The sequence below is a fragment of the Toxorhynchites rutilus genome, chromosome 1 (assembly GCF_029784135.1).
Source record: "Toxorhynchites rutilus septentrionalis strain SRP chromosome 1, ASM2978413v1, whole genome shotgun sequence".
In the NCBI taxonomy this organism is placed as follows: Eukaryota; Metazoa; Arthropoda; class Insecta; order Diptera; family Culicidae; genus Toxorhynchites; species Toxorhynchites rutilus.
Window position 1 is genome coordinate 191,953,786 of NC_073744.1, and position 24,263 is coordinate 191,978,048.

The 24,263-nt window shown below is 38.6% G+C and overlaps 1 protein-coding gene across 7 annotated transcripts in view; it reads right to left on the reverse strand.

Annotated features, from left to right (window-relative positions):
• The window catches only part of LOC129762697 (uncharacterized), a 458,495-nt gene that overhangs the window by 125,029 nt on the left and 309,203 nt on the right, over positions 1-24,263 (reverse strand). For 6 of the 7 annotated variants that reach the window (XM_055761194.1, XM_055761195.1, XM_055761196.1 and 3 more), the window contains exon 3: positions 3,595-3,606. The exons of the other annotated variant lie outside the window; for it this stretch is intronic. In XM_055761194.1, coding sequence (XP_055617169.1) covers positions 3,595-3,606 — 12 coding nt within the window. The remainder of the gene's footprint in view (positions 1-3,594; positions 3,607-24,263) is intronic. 7 annotated transcript variants of the gene reach the window in all.

Here is a 24,263-nt window from a genome sequence, read left to right on the forward strand (position 1 = left end):
CGTGCTGCTTCAATAGTGGTAGTAAGCGCTTCTGTAGGCACTTCTGAAGGTAAACCTGCCCGTGTACCGTGCCGGTCATCACGAAGGGGGCGCTCCGCTTTCCGCAAGAGTAGATCGCTTGCCACACCATGTACTTTTTGGCAAACTTGGATAGTTTCTGCTTGCGAATCTCCTCCGGAACGCTGAATTTGTCCTCTGCGGAGAAGAACAACAGGCCCGGCAGCTGACGAAAGTCCGCTTTGACGTAGGTTTCGTCGTCCATTACCAGGCAATGCGGCTTCGTCAGCATTTCGGTGTACAGCTTCCGGGCTCGCGTCTTCCCCACCATGTTTTGCCTTTCGTCGCGGTTAGGAGCCTTCTGAACCTTGTATGTATGCAGGCCCTCCCGCTGCTTGGTCCGCTGGACGAATGAACTTGACAAATTCAGCTTATTGGCGACATCCCGGACCGAACTTCTCGGATCACGTCTAAACTGCTTAACTACGCGCTTGTGATCTTTTTCACTGACGGAGCATCCATTTTTGCCGTTCTTCACCTTCCGGTCGATGGTTAGGTTCTCGAAGTATCGTTTTAGTACTCTGCTGACCGTGGATTGGACGATTCCCAGCATCTTACCGATGTCCCGATGTGACAACTCCGGATTCTCGAAATGAGTGCACAGGATTGATTCAAGACACTCTTTTTCGTTCGACGACATTTTTCCAAATCTACGAAAAATTGACAGTGAAGCATGGCCAACGTAATCTATACACTCTTATTTGATTATAAGCGAAAGCTGAAGATATAATTCCTAAAAATTAAATTTCTACAGCGTTTTTTCCGTGATGCAATTTGATGTGACACACCCTTTAGTCATCAAAGAAGAATCTCACTTGATTTCATGTAAATATCCTGATAAACTGACAAGAAATGCGAGAGAATGGATAATCGACGGTAAATTTGTTAAGGAACATTCCGATTTTACGACCACGAAGCATTTGTATGGTCATTTTCTGAAATCAACCCTTCCGATATTGAGCATTGAGAGTAGTGTAACAGCTAACTGGAAAGTCGTTTGGGAAAACCTTTTGTACAATTTTCATTCCATTCAGGATCGTTAGAAAGTTTTTGAGTTTTGGAACGATTTAATTCCTAATCGAGAAAAATTGCACACCTATAATATTGGTAACTTGGCTTCAGCAAGCTGTGATAAATGCGATTTAGTCGATTCCAGTCATCATCGTTTGAAAGAATGTACAAAAGTCAAAAAAAGTTGGAGATGGTGTAGCCATGTTATTCAGTCGCGATTAGGATTAAATTTCAATGACCTTGAAGATGTACTGCAATTTGAAATAAATGGGGAAACGATCGCATTTCCGTCATAGGACTATGAAATAAATTATTCAATCCGCTTGTTTATCACTTGGGGCATTATTTTATAATGCTGGCCATTGGCAGCACCATATCAGATAGCAATGGAAAGATGAGGGTGTAAAGACATTGGGCATTTAAGCAACTTTGCATATATAAAATATTCGAATTCGACTAGTTGTTGAAAAGGGCCAACAATGTTTTCTTTATTTTTTACAAAAAAATATAATATGAGAAATGAGAAATGAGAAATGAGAAATGAGAAATGAAAAAATGAGAAATGAGAAATGAGAAATGAGAGATAAAAGATACGAGATGAGATGTGAGAGTTGAGAAGGATTTCAAACAAAAATACGACAGTTTAAACATGAAAAAAATTGAAAATAATTAAATTGCAGAGTCTTCATTCATTTTTATTGTATTCCCCCGAAAGAATATTCATTCATCGTTTTGAGAAATGAGAAATGAGAAATGAGAAATGAGAGATAAAAGATGCGAGATGAGATGTGAGAGTTGAGAAAGATTTCAAACAAAAATATGACAGTTTAAACATGAAAAAAATTGAAAATAATTAAATTGCAGAGGACTTCATTCATTTTTATTGTATTCCCCCGAAAGAATATTCATTCATCGTTTTGAGAAATGAGAAATGAGAAATGAGAAATGAGAAATGAGAGATAAAAGATGCGAGATGAGATGTGAGAGTTGAGAAAGATTTCAAACAAAAATACGACAGTTTAAACATGAAAAAAATTGAAAATAATTAAATTGCAGAGGTCTTCATTCATTTTTATTGTATTCCCCCGAAAGAATATTCATTCATCGTTTTGAGAAATGAGAAATGAGAAATGAGAAATGAGAGATAAAAGATGCGAGATGAGATGTGAGAGTTGAGAAAGATTTCAAACAAAAATACGACAGTTTAAACATGAAAAAAATTGAAAATAATTAAATTCCAGAGGGATTCATTCATTTTTATTGTATTCCCCCGAAAGAATATTCATTAATCGTTTTTCGAGCATCTAACATTATGGTATTTTGGCGTCATAATCCCACTTCCAGCGCACCGTTCGCCGTCATTGCAGTCGCGACATTGGAAATGTGTACACGAGATGCACTTCCCAGTGGCAGCAATTTCGGCAGTGGCAAAACATTTGATATATTCGTCGGCCGTTGTTGTGGGAGGGGCGGCAGACCCTCGAACTGTTTGCAAAGTGCCACGCGAATAATGACTCCATCATAGAAGCAGACACTTTATGGCAGCGTTCGGGCTGCGCTGGTGCGGCTTTTTGGGTTGTCCTACAACTTACGGGCACGATGTTCGATGGGCCCGAGTGTTGTTAGCAGGTGTTGTTACATAAACTGAACCACGCCAGGCTTATTGACAGCTGACAACGTTTTTGGCACTCTGCCGGAGCAAACTTTGGCCCGATGATTGATGGGGAAATCAATGAGAGATGGTTCTGATGGGATGTCGTTAGCTATCCACGACGATGGATGGGAGCTCAATTGATGCTTTTTGTTTGCGTTAAGGTGTGTTCGTGATGGGAATTTTCAATCCCGAAAAAGCATGAGCTTTGCTCTCTCAAACGGTCCGGCTGCTGCCGGTCTGTATGACAAACCCGCTTCTGTAGAGCCAATTCCCGATGGCGCTGAGTCCCGAGAAATCGTCTCAACTGTACGCTTCTGCTGTTGACAGTTCCATTTATTTGCTCAAACTTAAATAATAGTGCTGATTTATGCGTCGGTCAACAATCGCGCCAAGAGCGAACACAAACACACAGCGTTTGGAAGGATTTCGCAGATCCAAACGATTGGATCACTCCGTCGCGCTGCGATGGCTGCTACCGCTTACGGTGTGCAATTGAAAATTCCTGTCTGCCTGTCTACTTCGGTCTCCCCCGGGAAACTGAAACCCGGTTGGTTCTGACAAACAACGATTCGTCATGCGACACACCCCGCCTGCAATCAGCAGAAAGTACACCGCTTCGGGTCATCGCAATGGCCGCGCTGACATTGATCGACGAGACAAACGATTCGTTCCGTTGGTCCGTCGGACCGGTCCGGTGGCGGACCGAAACGTATGGCTTTCCACCTGAACGCCTTGCTCTGGCAGATTGATTGGCCGCGGGCAAATCTGAGCCAGCGTTTGGTCAGCAGTATCGGACAATTTTCCACAGCCAATGCTTCGAAACAATATATGACACAACAAATATGAAATGAGCTCACGACGTTCGCACTTACCGTTTACTTGTCCTGAAAATAGAAGCGAAACAAAACAACAGATTAGATTTCTAATTGAAAACAGATCCAAGCGGGATATTATTATTTGCTCAATGCTACAAGTTCGAAATTTGACGCTGTTTCGAATGCAATCAGTCGAAAAACATTGAATAAAATCGCTGAAGGCGAATGAAGGAAGTGTCCTTCAAACGAGTTAATTACCTCTCCGCATCAGAACCACTCGAAAATGGGTTCTCCTCGAGCGTGACCATGGGCTTAGGATTTCACAGAATTTTCCACTTGCCACCCACAGCGAGAAACCCACGGCATTTATTGCTAATGCGTGGGAGTTTTGTTCTGAATATTATTCCCTCACCCGCGGAACGGAACGGAAAAAACTTCACATCAAAAGCAGAACATCGCAGCAGCCATCAATCCGGGTCCGGGTTTTGCGGAAGAAAATTTTCCATTGCTTTCCAAAAGCTCGCTGTCATTAGCAGCAAATGAGCTCACATGTCTATTCCCCCCCGGAGGCGACGGCTGCTGCTGCAGGATTCGATTCAACCTCACCACTCCAGAGCAAAAAAGGAAGTTGTTTCAAGTTTCATCAATACGCAAAATATGAGAAGAGGGAAACCCCAAATAATTGCACACTTTGGTGGAGTTATCCCGAGCGCGAGAATCGCGTTGCGAAGGCACTGGTCTCTCCTCGTAAGAGAGGTTCCTTTTCCCTGGTTGCGGATCAGAAGAAGGATAATTCGAATGTTTTGATCCGAATGGCTTCTAATAGTCCGTTGATTCGTTCTATTTCTATTTCTGCTCGTTGGGGGAATTCTCGAATCAATGAAGCTGAAGTTTGCCGAAGCCCGAGAAGAGTGGTTTGGTCATTTGGCCCCTCTTCGGGAGAAATGCTTTCTATGGGAGGAAGAGAAACAGAGCGTTCGAAGGATTAGCCATTCTGAGAAGCTGTCGAGATTCTGGTGTAATAGGTGATGCGAGCAGCATAGTCGATTCGGAGAATTCCAGGATTGAAGGGTGCTCTGGTTGGAGTGCTGAGTTAAAGGAGTGCTGTGGGAGGAATAGGAAAAAATAAAACTGTCGAGATCAACATAAGTAAAGAGATAAAGTTTGTTGAATGAAAATATAAAATTATAAAAACACATAAGCTAATATCCATTCGTCGATCGAAATCGAAAATCTAAAATAAACATATGAAAAATAAAATTTCAAATCTCAATCTGAATGTGAATCGGAATCGGAATCGGAATCGGAATCGGAATCGGAATCGGAATCTGAATCTGAATCTGAATCTCAATCCAAATCATTCAAAAATTTCAAAAAAAAACTTGAACAACTTTAAAAACTTTACAAATTAAAAAAAGAAAGATTCGAGAATTTAATTAAATTTAAAAAATAAATAAATAAAAGAATAGTAACTGAATTCAGAAAAATCTAAATTCAAAATTCTAGATTTAATAGAGCTTGAGCTTGAGCTTGGGTAGACTGTACAATTCGTAGTTGCTCTCCGTGATTGACCTGAACCAACCAAATTGCACAAAGAACACACAGAATGACGCTTGGGACTAGCAAATCATTCTCGTTGTGCAATTTTCGGTGATTCGAGCTTTAAATGGTCAATAACGACGCCGGCCACGTCCTTACAGTCACCAGGGGAAGGGAAGGAATGTTAGTATGATATTCGCCGCCCGAAGGCCAGAAGGGTCGCCTCTATAGCGTGGTTCTCTAGCGCTTATCATGGAAGGGATAGTTGTTAGTGGGAATGGTTAAAAAAAAATCAGGATTCACTGCGGTAAGTGATGTGATTATCTAAGCGCAAACTCTTGATCACTCGACGAAATGGAATTCCGAAAATCATCCATTAGTTTTGAGTTATCCAACGCGTGCATTCACTATATAAATCCAATCGCGACAAAGGAGAGCTATCCTTGAGCAATCTGAGAAGGTCCGAGAGGGCTTGTCTAAAATTAATCGGAGCAACGATATCGTATTCAACGCGTGTACCCCTTATATAACTCCAATCACGGCGAAAGAGGTCTTATCTTTAGGCAACCTGAGAAGGTCACAGGGAGAACTCTTCTAAAATTGGTCGGATTTCAACGCGCGTACTCCTTATATTAATACAATTGTAACGACAGACAGTCATCTCCGGGAAATCTGAAAAAGTCACCGAGAGAACCCGTCCCAAAAAAACAGGAGCGGCGACCCATCTGCCATTCAACGCGCACTCCCCGCACACATCCAATCGTGGGGAAGATGGACCATCCCTGGGTAATCAAAGAAGGACAGACACACAAAATTTAAAAATTGAATATCCAAAGCATCGACAAATTGAAGAATGAAAGGACCCAACAACAGTAGAATCAAAAATTGAAGAACTAAGGAACCAAGGAACCAAAGCCACTCAAATCCAACTACCCTCCCAAATACAACAGACAACCAAGACAAACACGGAAACAGAACCGACACGACAGTGAAAGACATCACTAGACAACCAAAAGGACCAAAAGCCCCCCGATCTCTCGGAAATGCGCAAAGACACACAACAAACCAACGGACAGTTTAAAATAATTAAAGAAACACGACGTACATTACAATGACGTCACATATCTACACACAAAATACCTGATCATAATCGAGTGAACATTGTCGTAACGTCGGAACGTAAACAACATGCTCTCTTTCTTCTTTATAAAGCCCGTCACTCACTCAGAGAACTGTGCAGCAACAAGCACATACACACTGATGTATCTACGAGTGTCCCGAAACAGGAGCAAACATGAAACGCGCGGAATGGAAACCTATGAGTGAATGATTTTGTATACGTTATAAAAAAATTTAGCACACCTGTCTTCAATTTCAAACAACTTCAGTTGCTCCCCAGAGAGATAATATATGAGAAAGAAGAAAGAGAGAACTTAGCTTGCACTGCTTTTCACTCAGCCATGCCGACGGTCCTACTATGGTGATACACACACTACGCCATAGAAACTTCGAACTCGATATGAAGAAAAAAACACACACTCACACCCATTCACGAAACATCGATTGAATGAAAATTTCGCTTATACACGCGAAGATAAAAATGGCTTCGCTCGATTTATGGATTTATTTCCAATTTCACAATTTATCCATATTTCAGTGGAATGTAGTTCGGTCAGAACACTGGGTAATATAACACAAGACGTTATTACCATACACACTTGCACTAGAAACACCAGATGAAAAAAAGCTTATCGCAACACAATCGACGCGGCCACACTTTTATATTTCAAAACAAATTTTCTCAGCCAAACACTCTTTTAAACCACAATTGTGCGTAACTTATTCAAGGAAAATCCACTGTATTCATCTTTTCGAAGCTTGAAAGCATAGTTTCCAATAAATGTCCTGGAAAAAAGGTAATGAAGATGGTCGAGTTTCGAGCGACATAGCATGCGATGCCATAACTATTTCGCAAATAGTGACGTCAGTCGTTGTGTTTATTTTTGATTGCCCACCTCATCCATGTAAAAATGCTATTTTCAGGAAGTAATTTATTAATTAAAAACGTACATTTTTGTAGAGCTCCCGTGGAATATGAGGCCAATGTGATAGCGTCGAGTGAATATTTGTGAAATCACGTCGAATAAGACGGATAAAAGTGATATTTCTATGTGCCTTTTTTACTCCCCCACGTTCATGGAAACAAACATAAAGTTTCATTATTTTACCGTTATGAAGTTGATGTTTCGAAGGCTCTCAGTGTCGGTGTGTATGTTGTGAGATAATAGTCGCCGAGTAATCAAATTTTCACCGAAAATGTTTCGAGAGCTAAGCATACGACTGCTCTCTAGACCTTTTTACCACATGAATAATCGAAGAATGCCACGATATAATTGTCATCTTTTCATAAACAACCAGTTAAATGATTTCATGAGAAAGGGCCTGGCCGGGTAAGGAAGTAAAAAGTGCCCCCAAACCAAATCACTAGCCGTATGGCAAATATTGTAAAGGATATTAAATAAGAAATTTTGGCGGTTTATTTGAACCCCTATCTGGTTTGACGTAGGATCTATAGTGAAAAACGTACTTTTCGTTAATTTCACGCCATCCTCAAAAGATCCGAGATAAAAATTTGAAAAAAATACTGAATGTGCATCTTACTACGATGTATCAAAAAAAATTATCAAAAAAAAATTTCATCAAAAATTTTAGTACTAAAAAAAATAATGAAATCTTGAAAATTTTTTTTTTGGGATTTAGAGATTCAGTACTACTCTAATTCATATTTTAATGTGTTTCTACGGCTTTTCTAGATATGTGTGATTTTTTTCAGATTTTTTTCAGTGTTGCGCGGTATCAAAAAATTTTTTTTTTATGTTTCCAAAGAGTGGTTAGGTAAGGGAGTAAAAAGTGCCCCCAAACCAAATCACTAGCTGTATGGCAAATATTGTAAAGGATGTTAAATAAGAAATTTTGGTGGTTTATTTGAACCCCTATGTGGTTTGACGTAGGATCTATAGTGAAAAACGTACTTTTTCGTTTATTTCACGCCATCCTCAATAGATCTGAGATAAAAATTTGAAAAAAATACTGAATGTACATCCTACCATGGTGTATCAAGAAAAATTATCAAAAAAAATTTCATCAAAAATTTTTGTACTAAAAAAATATTAAAATTTTGAAAATTTTTTTTTTGGATTTAGAGATTCAGTACTACTCTAATTCATATTCAAATGTACTCTTACGGCTTTTCTAGATTTATAAATATCTTCAAACTGTTTTTTTTTTCAAATATCTAATACTAAAAATAAAATGAAAAAAAATACACAGTACAAAAAAATGTTATAGATTTTCTGGCATTTCGAAATTTTGAAAAAAAAAATATAACTTTGAGACCCACTCCTGCTCAAATTTTTATTTAAATGCGTTCGTATGTGTCTTTTTTCTACATGTGGCGTAATTTTTCCTGAATTTTTAAGAGCATTGTGTGACACAAAATAATTTTCTTCATCGTCTGCATTATTATTTTTATTTTTTTGAAATCGATTATTTTATTGTATTCGTGGTTTTCAATTGAAAGATTAAAATAAAAAAACAAATCGAATTTGTGGTCTCAAAGTTATATTTTTTTTCAAAATTTCGAAATGCCAGAAAATCTATAACATTTTTTTGTACTGTGTATTTTTCTTTTTTATTATTTTATTTTTATTATTAGATATTTAAAAAAAAACAGCTTGACGATATTTATCAATCTAGAAAAGCCGTAAGAGCACATTTAAATATGAATTAGAGTAGTATTGAATCTCTAAATCCCAAAAAAAAATTTTCAAATTTTCATAATTTTTTTTTAATACTAAAATTTTTGATGAATTATTTTTTTGATAATTTTTCTTGATACACCGTGGTAAGATGCACATTCAGTATTTTTTTCAAATTTTTATCTCGGATCTATTGAGGATGGCGTGAAATGCACGAAAAAGTACGTTTGTCACTATAGATCCTACGTCAAACCACATAGGGGTTCAAATAAACCGCCAAAATTTCTTATTTAATATCCTTTACAATATTTGCCATACAGCTAGTGATTTGGTTTGGGGGCACTTTTTACTCCCTTACCTAACCACTCTTTGGAAACATAAAAAAAAAATTTTTTGATACCGCGCAACACTGAAAAAAATCTGAAAAAAATCACACATATCTAGAAAAGCCGTAGAAACACATTAAAATATGAATTAGAGTAGTACTGAATCTCTAAATCCCAAAAAAAAAATTTTCAAGATTTCATTATTTTTTTTAGTACTAAAATTTTTGATGAAATTTTTTTTTGATAATTTTTTTTGATACATCGTAGTAAGATGCACATTCAGTATTTTTTTCAAATTTTTATCTCGGATCTTTTGAGGATGGCGTGAAATTAACGAAAAGTACGTTTTTCACTATAGATCCTACGTCAAACCACATAGGGGTTCAAATAAACCACCAAAATTTCTTATTTAATATCCTTTACTATATTTGCCATACAGCTAGTGATTTGGTTTGGGGGCACTTTTTACTCCCTTACCCGGCCAGGCCCTTTGGCTCAAATTATCATGTAACCATGAGTACTTTGAACATTGTTTTGTTTCTTCCATATACATTCCATATTGAATGCAAATAATTACGACACGATATTTTGCTTGCCAATACAGATACACTTCGCCTACTGCTCCACCTCTATATGTACCTCATTGGTTTCCAATCGAAACTCCAAATACACCGACAAAACTTGAAGACGAAGACAGAGCACAAACAAGCACGTCTTGTTCGCACCGTCGTTCAACCCGAACTCTCAAAATTCTAGATTTGATAGAATTTAAAAATTAAAAAAACTCAAAAAGGTTGAAAATTTCCAAGAAATTAAAGAAATAAAAAAAAGATTGATTTTTGAAATTTTGAAAAAAAAACAAAAAAAGAATTCAACAAATTTGATACATTTAACCCTTTGCGGTCGCGTTTGTCTGCTCTCAGCCACCACATCAAGGAATCATACTAAATACTTTATTCAACGATGTAATAGTTTACATTTTTTCTAAACGAATGGTCATGTATAAAACTTTTTCACGAATGTATATGGAGTTTCTATGGATGATAGGCAACGGTACTCGGTATAAACAAAATATTATTAACGTGGAAAGATAAAACGGTCTCACTCAAGGAAAATTAATTTCGAACGCAAAGGGTTAATAGTTTCGATAAATTCCATGAAATAAAAAAAACTGATTTCAAAAAATTCTAAAATATTAAAAAAAAATAAAAAAAACAAAAAAAATGAATTGATTTAAAAAAATTATAAAAATTGCAAATTCGAGAAAAAAATAAAAAACAAAACACTTGTGAAAATAAATAGAATAATCTCTATAAATTGAAGAATTCAAAAAACTCAGAAATAATAAAAAATATGTGAGAAATTAAAAAAATTCAAAAAAAATCTAAAAAATACAAACATTTTAAAAATTTAAAAAATAAAAAAAAAATTAAGCAAAGACTGAAAACAATTCTAGAGTTAAAAACAAAATTAAAGCTTAAAAAACTTGCGAAAATAAACTTTAAAAATTCAGAAATGTAAAAAAATTACAAAAATATTTGCAAAATTAAAAAGATTCAGAAAAAAGTCTCAAAATAGAATAACTTTCAAAACTATAAAAAAATCCAATTAAAATCAAATACAAAAAAAAATCAATTCAATCACAAAATTTCTTTTTTTTTTCAAATCGAAACACAAATTGAAATATTCGATACATAAAAAAAATTAAATTCAATTAAAACACGGAAAACTCGAAAAAATCAATATAAATTTAAACAAAAAATTAAATAAAAGTGTTGGAAAACTGAAAAATAAGAAATTATAACCATGATGAAAAATTTACAATTGGGAAAAAATATCAAAAATCGATGAAGTCAATAAATTTATTGTTTTTTTTTAAATCTAAAGTTGAAGTTGAAAAAAAATTATTATATAAAAAGGCTCAAAAATTAAAGAAAAATTCGAAAAAAAATGGTAAAAATTGAAAAAATACTGAAAAAATAAAAAAGTCAAAAGATAAATTCAAATTTGTTTGAAAGAATTTGTAGAAATAATAAACAATCCATAAATGAGAATGTGAGAAATGTGGAAAAACTCGATGAATTCAATGAAAACAAAAGGATTAAAAAACTGAAAAAAATGAAAAAAAAATTGAAAAATTTGAAAACTTCGAGAACTCCAAAATTCAATTCGACCGGTACAAAAAATTTAAAAAAAAATAATAAAACATGAACATAAACTCTAAAAATTTGAAAAATTTAAAAAGTTTTCGAAGTTTGAAAAATCGATTCTATAGAATTGAATATTAAATTTTTGATAATAAATTGAATTGATAAATTTGGAAAATTCAATAAAATTAATATATTAATATATTATTATATATTGATAATTCATTGAATTGGATAAATTTCAGCAGTTTAAAAATTTGAATTGAAATAAATTCAACAAATTTGGAAAATAAACAAAATTCGAAAATCAAGACAATTATAAAAAATTTTAAAAATTAAAAAAAAAATTATAGATTCTATAAATAGATAAACTGAAAAATTAGTAAAAACAAACAATTTGCTTTTAATTTAATATATTGGATGAATTCAAAATACTAAACATTAGGAAAAAAAACTAAAAATTTGAAAAAATAAAGGAACAATATTGATAAATTCAATAAAAAAATGAGAAATGAAAAAAAAACATAAAATTAAATAATAATTCGGTAAACTCAAAAATAAAAAAAAACAAATTTATCAAATTTTGTATTATTTTTTGATTTTCTCGAATTTCTAGAATTTTTCAAGTTTTTGTATGAATTTAAAAAAAAACATGAAAAAAATTAAAATTCTAAAAATTTAATTGACAAGTTTGAAATTAATTTTTTTTTTTTTGAAAAACCGAAAGGTTTGAAAATACGCTAAAATTTTAACAATCCAAAAATTCAAATGTGAAAAATTAAAAAAAAAACAAAAACAAATTTAATAAATTGATATAATAATATATAATAATTTGGTTCTCAAATGGGGATCAACACTAGGGTAGGAGCCTACCTGTTGGTCTCAAATGTTCCTATCTCACGCCTCCACGAAGATCATATGACGACATTTTTAGATCGGGCGTGAACTGGAAACACACACCTGGTCTTGGCTCCGAGAACGGGTGTCGAAAGTGGCTAAGTGAGGGGGTGCGAGCGAGTCAGAGCGCTATATCTCTCCCGGGGAAGGCCTCCCGGGTCATGGAGGCCCTGCCAACCCGCTGTCTCCCGGGCAAAGGAGATACACCCAGAAAATGGAGCTACGTTCACAAAGAATACTCAGAATGCGATCGCCCGAGGAGGGTCCCCGAACTGGAGCTGGTCCTGGAACGGGCGTAAGAGCGAGCGGCCAGCGGCTGGAGGGCGATGTGCAAGAGCGGGCCACCAGCCGGGTTCAACCCGAAGAGCTACCGCCACACGGAAACAGCAGCCATCGACATCACCAACGAAACGCTGCGCCTACGAGGCGTGTTGCGACTGTCAGATGACAGTCGTCCACACTTGTGGGTACTACTAGGCGACGGATCATGTGGACACACGAAATGAATGAATTCGTGATCCGCGCCTATTACATCTGCACTGCTTTGGAGACGGACATGAGCGGTCGCCCTCGAATACTCGCAATGTTCGAGGAAGCGTATCCAGAGTTCGTCGGGAGGCTTGACCAAAACGCGATGAACGCGAGGCGTAGAGCGATTGTACGCAACAATATGCTCTCCCAAACGCAAGTCGACGAGATCAAGCAGCAGGTGCAGAGAGAACTAAGCTCCAGAACAAGCAGAGCAAGCGATGTGTCGAGACGAAGTTCAGTACGGCTGAGCAATTCATTCGCGAGTGGGGCACGCGAATCAGCACCAGTGGAGGCCACAGTACAACAACCCCCTGAGCCGGAAGATCCACAGCCAGATCAACAACTACTACGCGATCTGGTCTTCCATTACGATGAGGCGATCTCACAGTTCCGCGACACGGACCCATTGTCGCGCCCCAGGATCCCGAGGTTGCAGCATTCCCGCAGGCTGACAAGTGCAGTAAAGCTCATGAACGAGCACGTTCTTCCGCTGCACTTGGTTGATGCTGAGAACATGGAGGAGCTGCAACTGAAAGTTTACTGTGCTGCTGTGGCGACCGCCAAAAGTTTAGGATACCGTATTAGGCCAAGAGGCGGACTGCTCCAACATCTCCGTGAAAGGCGTGAGCCTCCATGGCGAAGGAGATTGGAGCAACGGATCCTAAATAAGCGCGCCGCAATTGGAAGACTGATGGCGTACAAAAGAGGCAGCAGATCGGCGAAATTATGTCGCCAAGTTGCTGTGATCGTGCGGCCTACTGAACTTCGCCAGCTGGGAGCTCACCAGCTGACGGAAAAACTCGACACACTGTTACAGCAATTGAGCGTCCTAACAAAACGGCTGAAACGTTACTCTGACTCTGCAAAGCGCCAGGAACAAAATCGGATGTTCAGAGATAACGAGAAAGCGTTCTACGACCACATTAGCGACGAGAAGCCCGACTACCGCGAAGGTTTGCCAGATATTAGCGATGTGACGAACTTCTGGGCTGGTATTTGGGAGACCCCAGTAGAACATCGCGACGGGCAAATGTGGTTAAGACGGGAGGAGGAGAGTTGTGGTGAAATTGGAGAGATGCCAGCTATCATCGTCGGAGAGAACGATGTCCGCGAAGCCTCGCGGTACCTGAGGAACTGGGCAGCACCGGGCCCCGATGGTGTCCAGAACTTTTGGCACAAGAAGCTGACCGTTGCACATCCAAAGATAGCTGAGTGCTTCAACAAGGTGCTACGTGACCCACACAACCTTCCTGAATTCGCCACCCGTGGCGTCACCTTCCTCCTCCCGAAAGACAGCAACACATTGAACCCATCAAAGTACAGACCGATAACGTGCCTATCGAGTCTGTACAAATACTGAGCAGCATAATTACCGCCAAAGTTTCTGCTCACTGCGAACAGCATCACATCATCGCAGAAGAGCAGAAAGGATGCAGGAAAAATACGCATGGCTGCAAAGACCAGGCCATCATCGACGCAGCCATAGTCGGCCAGGCGGTATATAACCAGCGGAACCTAAGTATGGCCTACATCGATTACAGGAAGGCTTATGACTCCATACCTCACTCGTTTCTCGTCCGGGTATTGGAGCTCTACAAAATTGATCCCGTCGTCGTTAGGTTCCTGCAGCATGCGATGAGGCAGTGGAGCACGTCTCTGCACCTTAGTGATGGGGAAAATGTGTTGCAGTCTAGAACGCTGCAGATAAAGAGGGGGATATTCCAAGGCGACTCTTTCAGCCCGCTTTGGTTTTGTCTGGCACTGAACCCCCTCAGTAGGACGCTCAATAGAAACGGTCATGGCTATAAAATAAGGTATGGCGACGGCGCCCACGAAGGAGTGACCCATACCTTCTACATGGATGATCTCAAGGTCTACGCTGATTCACGTCAGCGTCTAGGTGTAGCTATCCGGGTTGTCGAAGACATAAGCAGGGACATCTGCATGGAGTTCGGCCTCGACAAGTGCCGCTGTGTCCATCTGCTGAAAGGGCAGCTTACCGAATCCGGAGGTTACGAGGTCTATGACGGCGAGTTCATAAGAGACATGGTTCGTGGCGAATCCTATAAATATCTTGGATTCCGACAGCTCACCGGAATTCGCCACTCCGACATCAAGACGGAGCTGCGAGACAAGTTCTTGAGTCGAGTGAACTGTGTCCTGAGGACTTTCCTCAACGCGGGGAACAAGGTACGCGCGATCAACACATTCGCGGTTCCCCTGCTGACCTTCAGTTTTGGTGTAGTCAAATGGAGCAAAACTGACCTAGAGGACCTTGAGAGGAGGATGAGGAAAGCATTTAAAGAGGCCGGAATGCACCATCCTCAATCGGCACTGGAGAGAGTTTCACTGCCACGCAAAGAAGGGGGACTTGGAATAGTCGACATATCTGCACTGTGTGTTGCCCAGGTACGACAACTGCGCGAGTACTTCGCAGAACGCGCCAACCAAAACGCGCTATACCGGGCTGTCTGCGCCGCCGACAGAGGATACAGCGCTCTGCACTTGGCGCAAGCGGAGTACCAACTCAACTGCAATCTGCAGACAGTGGAGGAGAAGATTGCAGCTTGGAAGCAGAAGGCAGTGCATGGTGCCCACCCCCATCAACTGGATCGGCCACACGTCGACAAGGCCGCATCTAATCTGTGGCTAACGCGTGGTGAACTCTCTTCAGTAGTAGAAGCCGACATGATAGCCATCCAGGACAGGATAATGCCGACGAGAAACTGCAGGCGGTACGTCTGACATCAAGACGTTGATGACATTTGCCGGATGTGCCATCAACCAGGTGAAAACATAGAGCACATTATGGGAGGCTGTCCCGTTTTGGCCAACGCAGCCTACACCGAGCGCCACAACAACGTGGCCCGTATTGTTCATCGACAACTGGCGCTCCAATGTGCTCTACTGGAAGACAACGTACCAAACTACCGGTACCTGCCTGCACCTGTCCTGGAAAATGACCGTTTCAAGCTGTACTGGGATCGCACTGTTCTGACCGACCTCTCGATCCACTACAACCGCCCAGATATAATGGTTTACGACAAGAGCGACCGCAAAGTCACCATCATCGATGTCGCTATTCCACTGAACCAGAATCTGGAGGAGACCCACGGTCGCAAAATCTGCAAGTACCGACCATTGGCCGTGGAGCTCAAGGAACTGTGGGGGCTAAGGGAGGTCCCAAGAATTGTTCCAGTCGTTCTCTCTGGAACTGGAATTATCCCGAAGACACTTCTGGAAGCGCTAAAGGTGTTGAACATGGAGAAGGAATTGGCCGGCATCCAAAAGTCGGTCAGGACTGAAACAGCACGAGCATGCAGATACGTGCATTCCGCAGAGCCTAGTCCCCCTTTGGCATTCAGAAGCCCGGGGGCAGGTGAAAATTCTGGCTAGGTTCGCCTAGTTAAGAAGTGAGATAAGTCTGCCAAAAAAAATAAATTGAAAAAACAATAAAAAAATCAAAGAGATCTAAAAATTGATGAATTATAAAATTTCCCAAAAATATGTTCTAAAAATTAAATAAAAGCGAAAAAAATATTATTTCTAGGAAAAAATGTCCAAAAGCTCGAAAAGATGGAAAAATAAAAAAAATCTAACAAATGTTGAATTCTGTAAATTGAATGAAATCTATTAGAAATTTAAAAATACCGCAAACTCTTCAACAAATGAAATCAATAAATTTGATAAATTCATAAAGTGTACAAAATTTAAAAAAAAATCTTAGATAAAAAAAATGAAAATTGAAAACTTTTTTTTGAAAAAGGAAAAAAATTAAATATCGATAAATTTTCAAAAATTGAAAATAAAACAAAAAGTAAATTTGCCAAATTATACAAATTGAAAAAAAACGAAGAACTAAAAAAACAATATCTTAAGAATTCTAAAAATTAAAAAAACAAAATTATAATAAAATTAAAAAGAAATACACTCCAAAAAAACATGAAAAACATCCAAATTTCGAAAAAATATTAAAAAATTCACAAAAATAAAATCTATCATTAACCCTTTCTCTACGAGCGTCGTCTATACACGGCATCCGCGCGATGACTTGTGTGTATGAGCGTCGCCTTTAGACGACATTAGGGTGATACTGAACATCGATTACACCAGCGTAATATGCATAATTTTCGGCGCAGTGCTCCGTTCAGTGGTAGCACTCCGGCGGAGTGCACTGCCGTAGAGAAAGGGTTAAATTCAAAGAAATTCAATAAATTAAAAAAAAAATCTGAAAATTTGAAAAAAAAAAATTCAAAAATCAAGAGCTACATTCGATACGTTCGATAAAATCTAAAAATTTGAAAATCAAAATATATCAAAGAAAAATATGAATAACTTAAAAAAAACTTGAAAAAAGAATTCGATAAATTCAAAAAAAAACTTAAAAAGGAATCAAAAAACAGGAAGTGGGTTATATCTATGGTATAACCGCAAGGGTGACGTAGGACTATCGTTGATTTAGAGATCATTTGTTTGAAGTTGAATCTGAATTCATTCTGAATGAATGAATATTTGGGGGACTTCGAAAACGAGAGCGTTACGTTGGAGGCACAAGGTTTTATGCATCCAATATTGGATACGGAAATATCCTACTGATGGGGAAGAATAATCTTCAGAAGCTATCCTGTTAATTGCGATTGATTGAAAAATCACAAAAACAAATGTATTTGGTCACAGTGTTACATGGATAGAAAACATTCAAATAAACTCTTTCACATGAATGTATTTTTAAATTCCCAGAGGAACTGGCAGATTATTTCCTTGATCTTTCTCGATGCTGAATTGCATCCGAATGGAAAGAATTCCGCGCGTGTATGTGTGTGTGTAGCGGCTGCTTCGAGATCATCCCGGGGAACCGTTTGTGGCATCACTCTCCTCCTGATGGATTCCCTTCTGGCCTAAGGTGCACAAACAGTCTCTTGGCGACACCGTTCATCCGCGCTTTCATGATAAACGAAGAGCTTCACCACAACAGCGACAACATGCTCCAATCGCTGTTCAATTTGAACTGAGTGGATTTCCGAGCGGCGCTCGCTTTTAAACCGATTGGTGATTTCAATAGCCTGTTTTGAAAGCAATTTTAAGACTATTGAGTTTTTGGATCAGAAAGTAACAAGTATAGAACGCGTAGACATTTTATCTTTCGAATGCAGTGTTTATCATACCATTTCGTTCAGTTGTTTAGGAGCTATTAACGCTCAAAATCTCGGTCTCCGGCGTAACGCTTTCGTTTTCGAAACTTTGATTTTACACCCCGGTATAGAAATGAAAGACGTAGTCCTACGTCAATATCCAAAAATTCAGAACTCGGAGAAACTTGAAAAAATAGAAAAAAAAACACACAAAACATTCAAAAATAATTTTATAAAGAAATAAGAATTCGGAAAATTTTGAAAAATATCGAAAAATCAAATAAAAAAAAATTAACAAAATATAAAAATTAAGTCAATATTAATTTTTTAATTTTTTAAAATTCGAAATTTAAAAAATTGAAATTTGATGAATTAAAAAAATTTAAAAATTAAATGACTAAATAACAGAAAAATTAAAAATAAAAAAATTAGAAAATTCAAAACTTCAAAAATTGAAGAAAATATCAATTTTTTTTAAATTTCAGAATTGCAAAATATCAAAAATTCAAAATTTCAAAATTCTGAAATTAAAAGAGTCGAAATAACAATAGAAAAGTCAAAATTTTGGAAATTTAAAAATTGAAAATTCAATAGTTCTAGAATCTAAAAATTCACAAATCGAAAATACTATAAACCTGGAATTTTCGATTTTCAAATTCAAATTCGAAAACACTAAATTTAGAAAAAACAAATTAAAATCCGAAGAACTTATAAATTAATTTATTATAAATATAAATGGAATCGGTTGTCTTCAATCAAAATATACAGTTCCTTTGACTTTGGTTCTGATGTTCTAACCCTAACCTAACTTTCAAATAAATTCACAAGCATCCAACAGCCTGAAAAGCAACCAGGAATCAAAACCAAATTGTGTTTACCAATGATAGCAAAACAGCAAGAATCGAGCGCTTCACGGTTAAAGTAATAAAGTTGTGTACAACAAGATGATTCACTATCGGGAACACCGATTTCATAACGCAGCTTTATTGTTTGCCGGATAAAACATCTTCCAGCACCAAGCACCACATTAGCGAGGGCTGAAATCACGCATCAAACACACACCGCCCCTTATCCGACCGAATCCGCAAGCCTTTGCCAAAGAAAACCATTTCATTTCAACGCCTCGAATTGTTTTCGCGTTCGGTGTTACAATATTAAGCCAACCCAAGCGCACCTTCTCTCGCCGCCCACACGGCTCGGCAAATCGTTATCAGCAGCTGCCTGGGGAAGGAAATAATCCCACGAGAATTGATATACTTTGTTTCCCATCTTTATACCTTGCTGCTGCTACTGTTACTGCTTTTTTTTCTCTTCTTCCGTTCATCCCTTCCTTTCGCCGGGGAGGCTTTATGCCGACTAAGCCCTTCATCACCTTAACCCCCACCCGTTAATCCCTGCTGCCGGCTAATGGAGGGGGAGGCGAGGAAACATTCAATAGAGATATTGTGAAGAGATTGAGTTTCTCGTCTCACACTCCATTAGATCAACATATGTTAACTCATTCACCCGCAAGTCAATGCAACCTTTCTGTTTTTTTCATCAATCACCTCTCCTCCGTGCCTTGCCACGTTGTGCCGTGTATTCGAGTCATTGGTATTCGGGGCGAAAATCAATAGTCACCCTCCGATGCGTGCCTTCGTGTAAGCCTCCGGAAAGGAGGGAGGGATTTGATGCTTCATCTCCACACGACTAAATAGCTGCTGCTGGTGTTTGGGCTTTTGTCTGCGTTGAAACTTTTTCCGAAACTTTCTCCTTAAATCCAGTAAAATGCTATGAACAGAGCGGAATATCAAAATGACAGCCCACCCGGCATCGATACTGTTGAAGGTGTAAGGCTTCCCATGATTCGCATCCACAGCTGATTGCATATTCATTGTTTTCCACTTCCACATCATCATCTCAGTGGATGCGAAGAAAGATGCCTTTCGAGGAAAGATGCCTTTCGATGATGTGATCCGGATCTGTCTTCCTTCCCTGACCAAGTCTGGCCATGTTTGGGGGCTCAGTGTAGCATGAATTTTAAATGTGCCGGACAGGCTCTTATCCAATTTCCGGAGCCGTTGCGGCCTTCCCTGCTGCTCAAGTGAGCCCCTTTCGTTCCATGCTCCCCACACATCTCGTCACTATCGGTTTCCACTGTTTGTCCCTATCGAGTTGTGTTCTGTGGGGAAAATTCCAATCCTGTCTTTGTGTAATTGAAATATGAATACATGAAACATCGCCCTGAACGGGGCTGAAGGATGCTCTGGATGTCGATGGTCATTCCGCCCGATTTAGCCGACGGCTCTCGACTCTGCGGTGGGAAGAAAATGCTCTCATATTCATGTGTTTTGTGGCGGCACCTTTCGCTGCATACATTCGAAACGCTTCCAATGACACAGTTTTGAGCCGCTGGAAACACTGCTAGTGATGCTTGATTTATGGTATCGTATTCAATGTAATTGCACGCTGGGCAACAATCCTTTCATATCCTTTTGCCTATTCATATGCACTTTGAACTCTCCCAGCCGGAAAATGATTGCGTATCAGGGAGTTTCTCTCTGTGTGTGTGTGTATGTGACTCTGCGAAGTGCTGGAAGCCACGATTTATTTATGCTGATGGGAAAATCGCTTCCTTTCTATCACCATAAGCTTTGTCCGTACCCACGCTCGGATTACACGCTCTCCTGGAGGCGGCACACGTTTGTAAGTGAGAGGTTTCGGCACCGGGGGAAATCAAACCATCGGAAAATTGGGGTTATTTATAGGCACAGACTCCTCCTGCGTATCCGCTGGCGGTCGATGCCATATCGGCGTGCTCTGGTCGGGATTACCAACCACACCATCCTCGGCCCAGCGCACGAGACACGAGTGGTTGCAAATTTACGAGATGAGCAAATTTGCCCCGTTGCTGCAGTTGAGCTGATTCTTGCAATTTGGTTGTGTTTGCATTTTTGAACGGAACGGTGTCCACATCGTCCACATAAGGGTGAAAGTTATACATACTATAAAGGGTCCATTGACGGGAGAAAGTGCTACACTGACTTCTGATGCGACCGATCATCGAAAATAGGAAAGTTGTTCGAGGTATTATCGCAACAACCGGCCCTATTATATAAATCGAATCGATACAATCACTGACACCAAGCAAAACAAGCGTATTTTATAAATCGAGATAATCTCTTAAAGAGCTCGAATTTCATGTGTTGCAATTGCATATATTTAGGCGTTTCTGAAATGTTTCCCAAAGGAGAATATCTGGGACGCAAACCAAAACTAAATTATTCTCCGATGGTATGCAACAAGCGAACCAAACAACTCGAAAAATTCTGACAGTTGCTCCGAAAGCTATCACTCGGTCGATGCTATCGACTTGCTCGGTATCTATAATAGTACAATAGAGCTAACGAGCAAAGTTCTTATCGACTCGATTTCTGTAGTAGCGCCCAAAAATATTGGATCCTAAGACGGTATCGACATGTGTCATTGCACTATTTTGGTTTGGAAAAAAGGGCAGCGGAAAGCCACAGATCACATGATAACTCGCTATGCGACCATGGATTTGACTCCCGCATGGCTGTACCAATGTCAAGATTAATTGATAATTAATTATTTCAGCGGATTACCCGAAATGTCCGACGCGAAGGCATTCTTAATGTAGACGCAACTTAAAAAAAAGGTTACCGTTTCAACATTAGTCCTACGTCCACCTTGCGGTTACATCACAGATATAACCCACTTCTTGTTTTTTCATAATATAGTTCAACTTGTAGCCGGCAAGAAACAAACATTACTGAAATCCAAGAATGGAATTCTTTAGTACAAATATTTGGTAACACTGTCAAGGCCCGATGAATGAATGCTTTCATGCGAAGCAATAAATCGTCAATTTGAGTGAATTTTTAAATTAACTCTCTGAATTAACATCTACTGTTGATTGTGTGCTGCCTATAGCGACACTGAAATACTGAACTTATTGAATATCCAAGTGGCTTGTATCCCAAGAGATCAGTATCTCTTAGTACAGGGTCTTTTAGATTAAACGCTCACGCAACAAATTTTAATAACTTCTACAAAAGTGAACCGATTATTATTTTTGAAGAACGAAAATAAAGCTTGTTTCAGGACATTTTCGATGTGACCACCCCTTTTTTCGATAACGCGTTTTAAACGGTGAACAAAACTCTTCCTGCACAACTCTAACATTACGACTTCGATGCTGTTGAAAAATTCGAGTTATTTCTTCTTTTAAAGGGTGTGTCACATCAAATTGCATCACGGAAAAAACGCTGTAGAAATTCGCCCAGTAGACCGATCATTTTGAAAATTTTAGACAGTAAAATAAAAACTATTAAACAACTTTTAGCATTTTCTTTTTATTCATACTTCGAGCCCAAGTCCGTATGCCCGCACCTTCCTCTTTACCCCGTCCATAAAGTTCTGTACAACGTCAGGTTGTAGTTTTTTTTTTGAACAGAAATCCATTTTCTCTTGAAGTCCGCCTCCGATTTGACAACTTTTGGGTTCTTCCGGAGGGTCTGCTTCATAATTTTGTGGCTTATTAAAATAGCAATCCGGAGGGCCTGCTTCATAATTTTGTGGCTTATTAAAATAGCAACGGTCCTTCACGTACCCCCAGAGGAAGTAATCGCGACGAGACATGTTGAAATGCTTACCATAAGAGGACAAAATTTCATTAAGGCTTCGGTTGCTCGAGTAATACGATTTCACTAAAAATACACGTTCTTGTAAATTGTACATCTTGACACTAAAAACCATCCGATCAGACTGAACGAGTAGCCGAATATTATCACCCTGAAGTAGGAATGCAGTGTTCCCATCGACGATGCGAAAATAAATTTTTATATGGAGCTATTCGTTTTCTTTTGCGTTAGCATTTAATCTGAAAGACCCTGTATAGTTACATTTCCAACGCTTCCAAAAACAACACTCCAAAGAACACTCAAAACGCTCTCAACAAAATGCTCGAATTCACGAAAATTAACTGACCTATCGGAACGAAAAAAATCAATAAGTGATTCAGTCATCCATACAAAATCTGAGACTTTGAGAAATCCTCTATAATTCAAAACATCGAATGATGATGATGTTTTGAACAAATAAATCCGCACACACTCCCAACTCCACGAAAGCTTTCTTATTGCCATATATGCACTCAGCGTGCATCGCGAATATTCTTCTGGTGCTTCACATAGTGCGGCCCCAGGAGATTGCATATTTGTTCCCTCACCACTGTTATCTATTTGATAATGCATAAAATCAACCAATTTTTCGTGTCGTTTAATCATACACAACCATTCTCCACAGAACGGTATTAGAACAGACGTGGTACGTCATATTTAATATTTCACTCCTGCTTTGCTTGTGCCCATCAGTGCAAGCTCTGCATTATGCTTTCTTCGCGCATATTCTGATAACGCATTTTGAGGCGAAAAATGTTGCATGTCTGTTTAACACAATAATGAAATAGAAACCAGGGTGAGCACAATATTTGTTTTGCTTTCTTGCTTTGTGATATCAATAATTTTCTTGCAAAGCAGTTTGTTAGCCATGGAAAAAAGTTTTTGGATTCATAACTCACAAACATACTCATACACCGTTTATTTTTCGAATGAAGTGATCTTCATACCACCTTGCTCACCCGGAAAAAGTGTATTAAGGCAAAAATTCTTGCACCCCTAACGTAACGCTCTCGTCTTCGAAATTTTGAAGCTACACTCCAATGCGTATGCAAAAATGATGTGGTGCCAAAATACAGAAGCACTCTACACCAGACGGTATGACACTCGACGTGGTGCCTCCACTGAACAAAATTGCACCACTGTGTGCGATATCTATTTCCCATATAGGGTAACAGGGGGTCAAAATAAGGCAAATAAGGCTCAAACATGTATTTTTACTACATTATTCATTGTTTTTTCACATCAAAAACGCAGCCACGTCTGTTTTCTTTGTAATTATGTGTACTAAAAAGATTACGAATAGGGAAACAAATAAAAATGATGAAAATTCTACAAGGTTATATTGTATGTATTTCTAAAACAGACGGGGTAAGATGATGAAGCATATCTTTTGGTTAAATCTTTAATCGCTGTATATACCCAGCTTCGGATAAGTTTCTCGCCTTAACTTATCCGTCAGCCTTTATTTTCGAGCCTTTTTTGTTGTCGAACCAGATACTCCGAGGAATTTTTATTTCAATATTTTATGTTTACAAATGTATTAATACGTGCCGCTGTACATAAAAGTGCTGGCAGACTTTCGGACTTTGACGTATGAGTTTTTATTGTGATTCTAAAGTTTAGGTTATTGGATGAATTTTAGTAGTGCGAAACATTGTAATAATTTTGTTCGTTTCACTTTTTATTACATGGTACAAGAACAGGCATAAGAAAA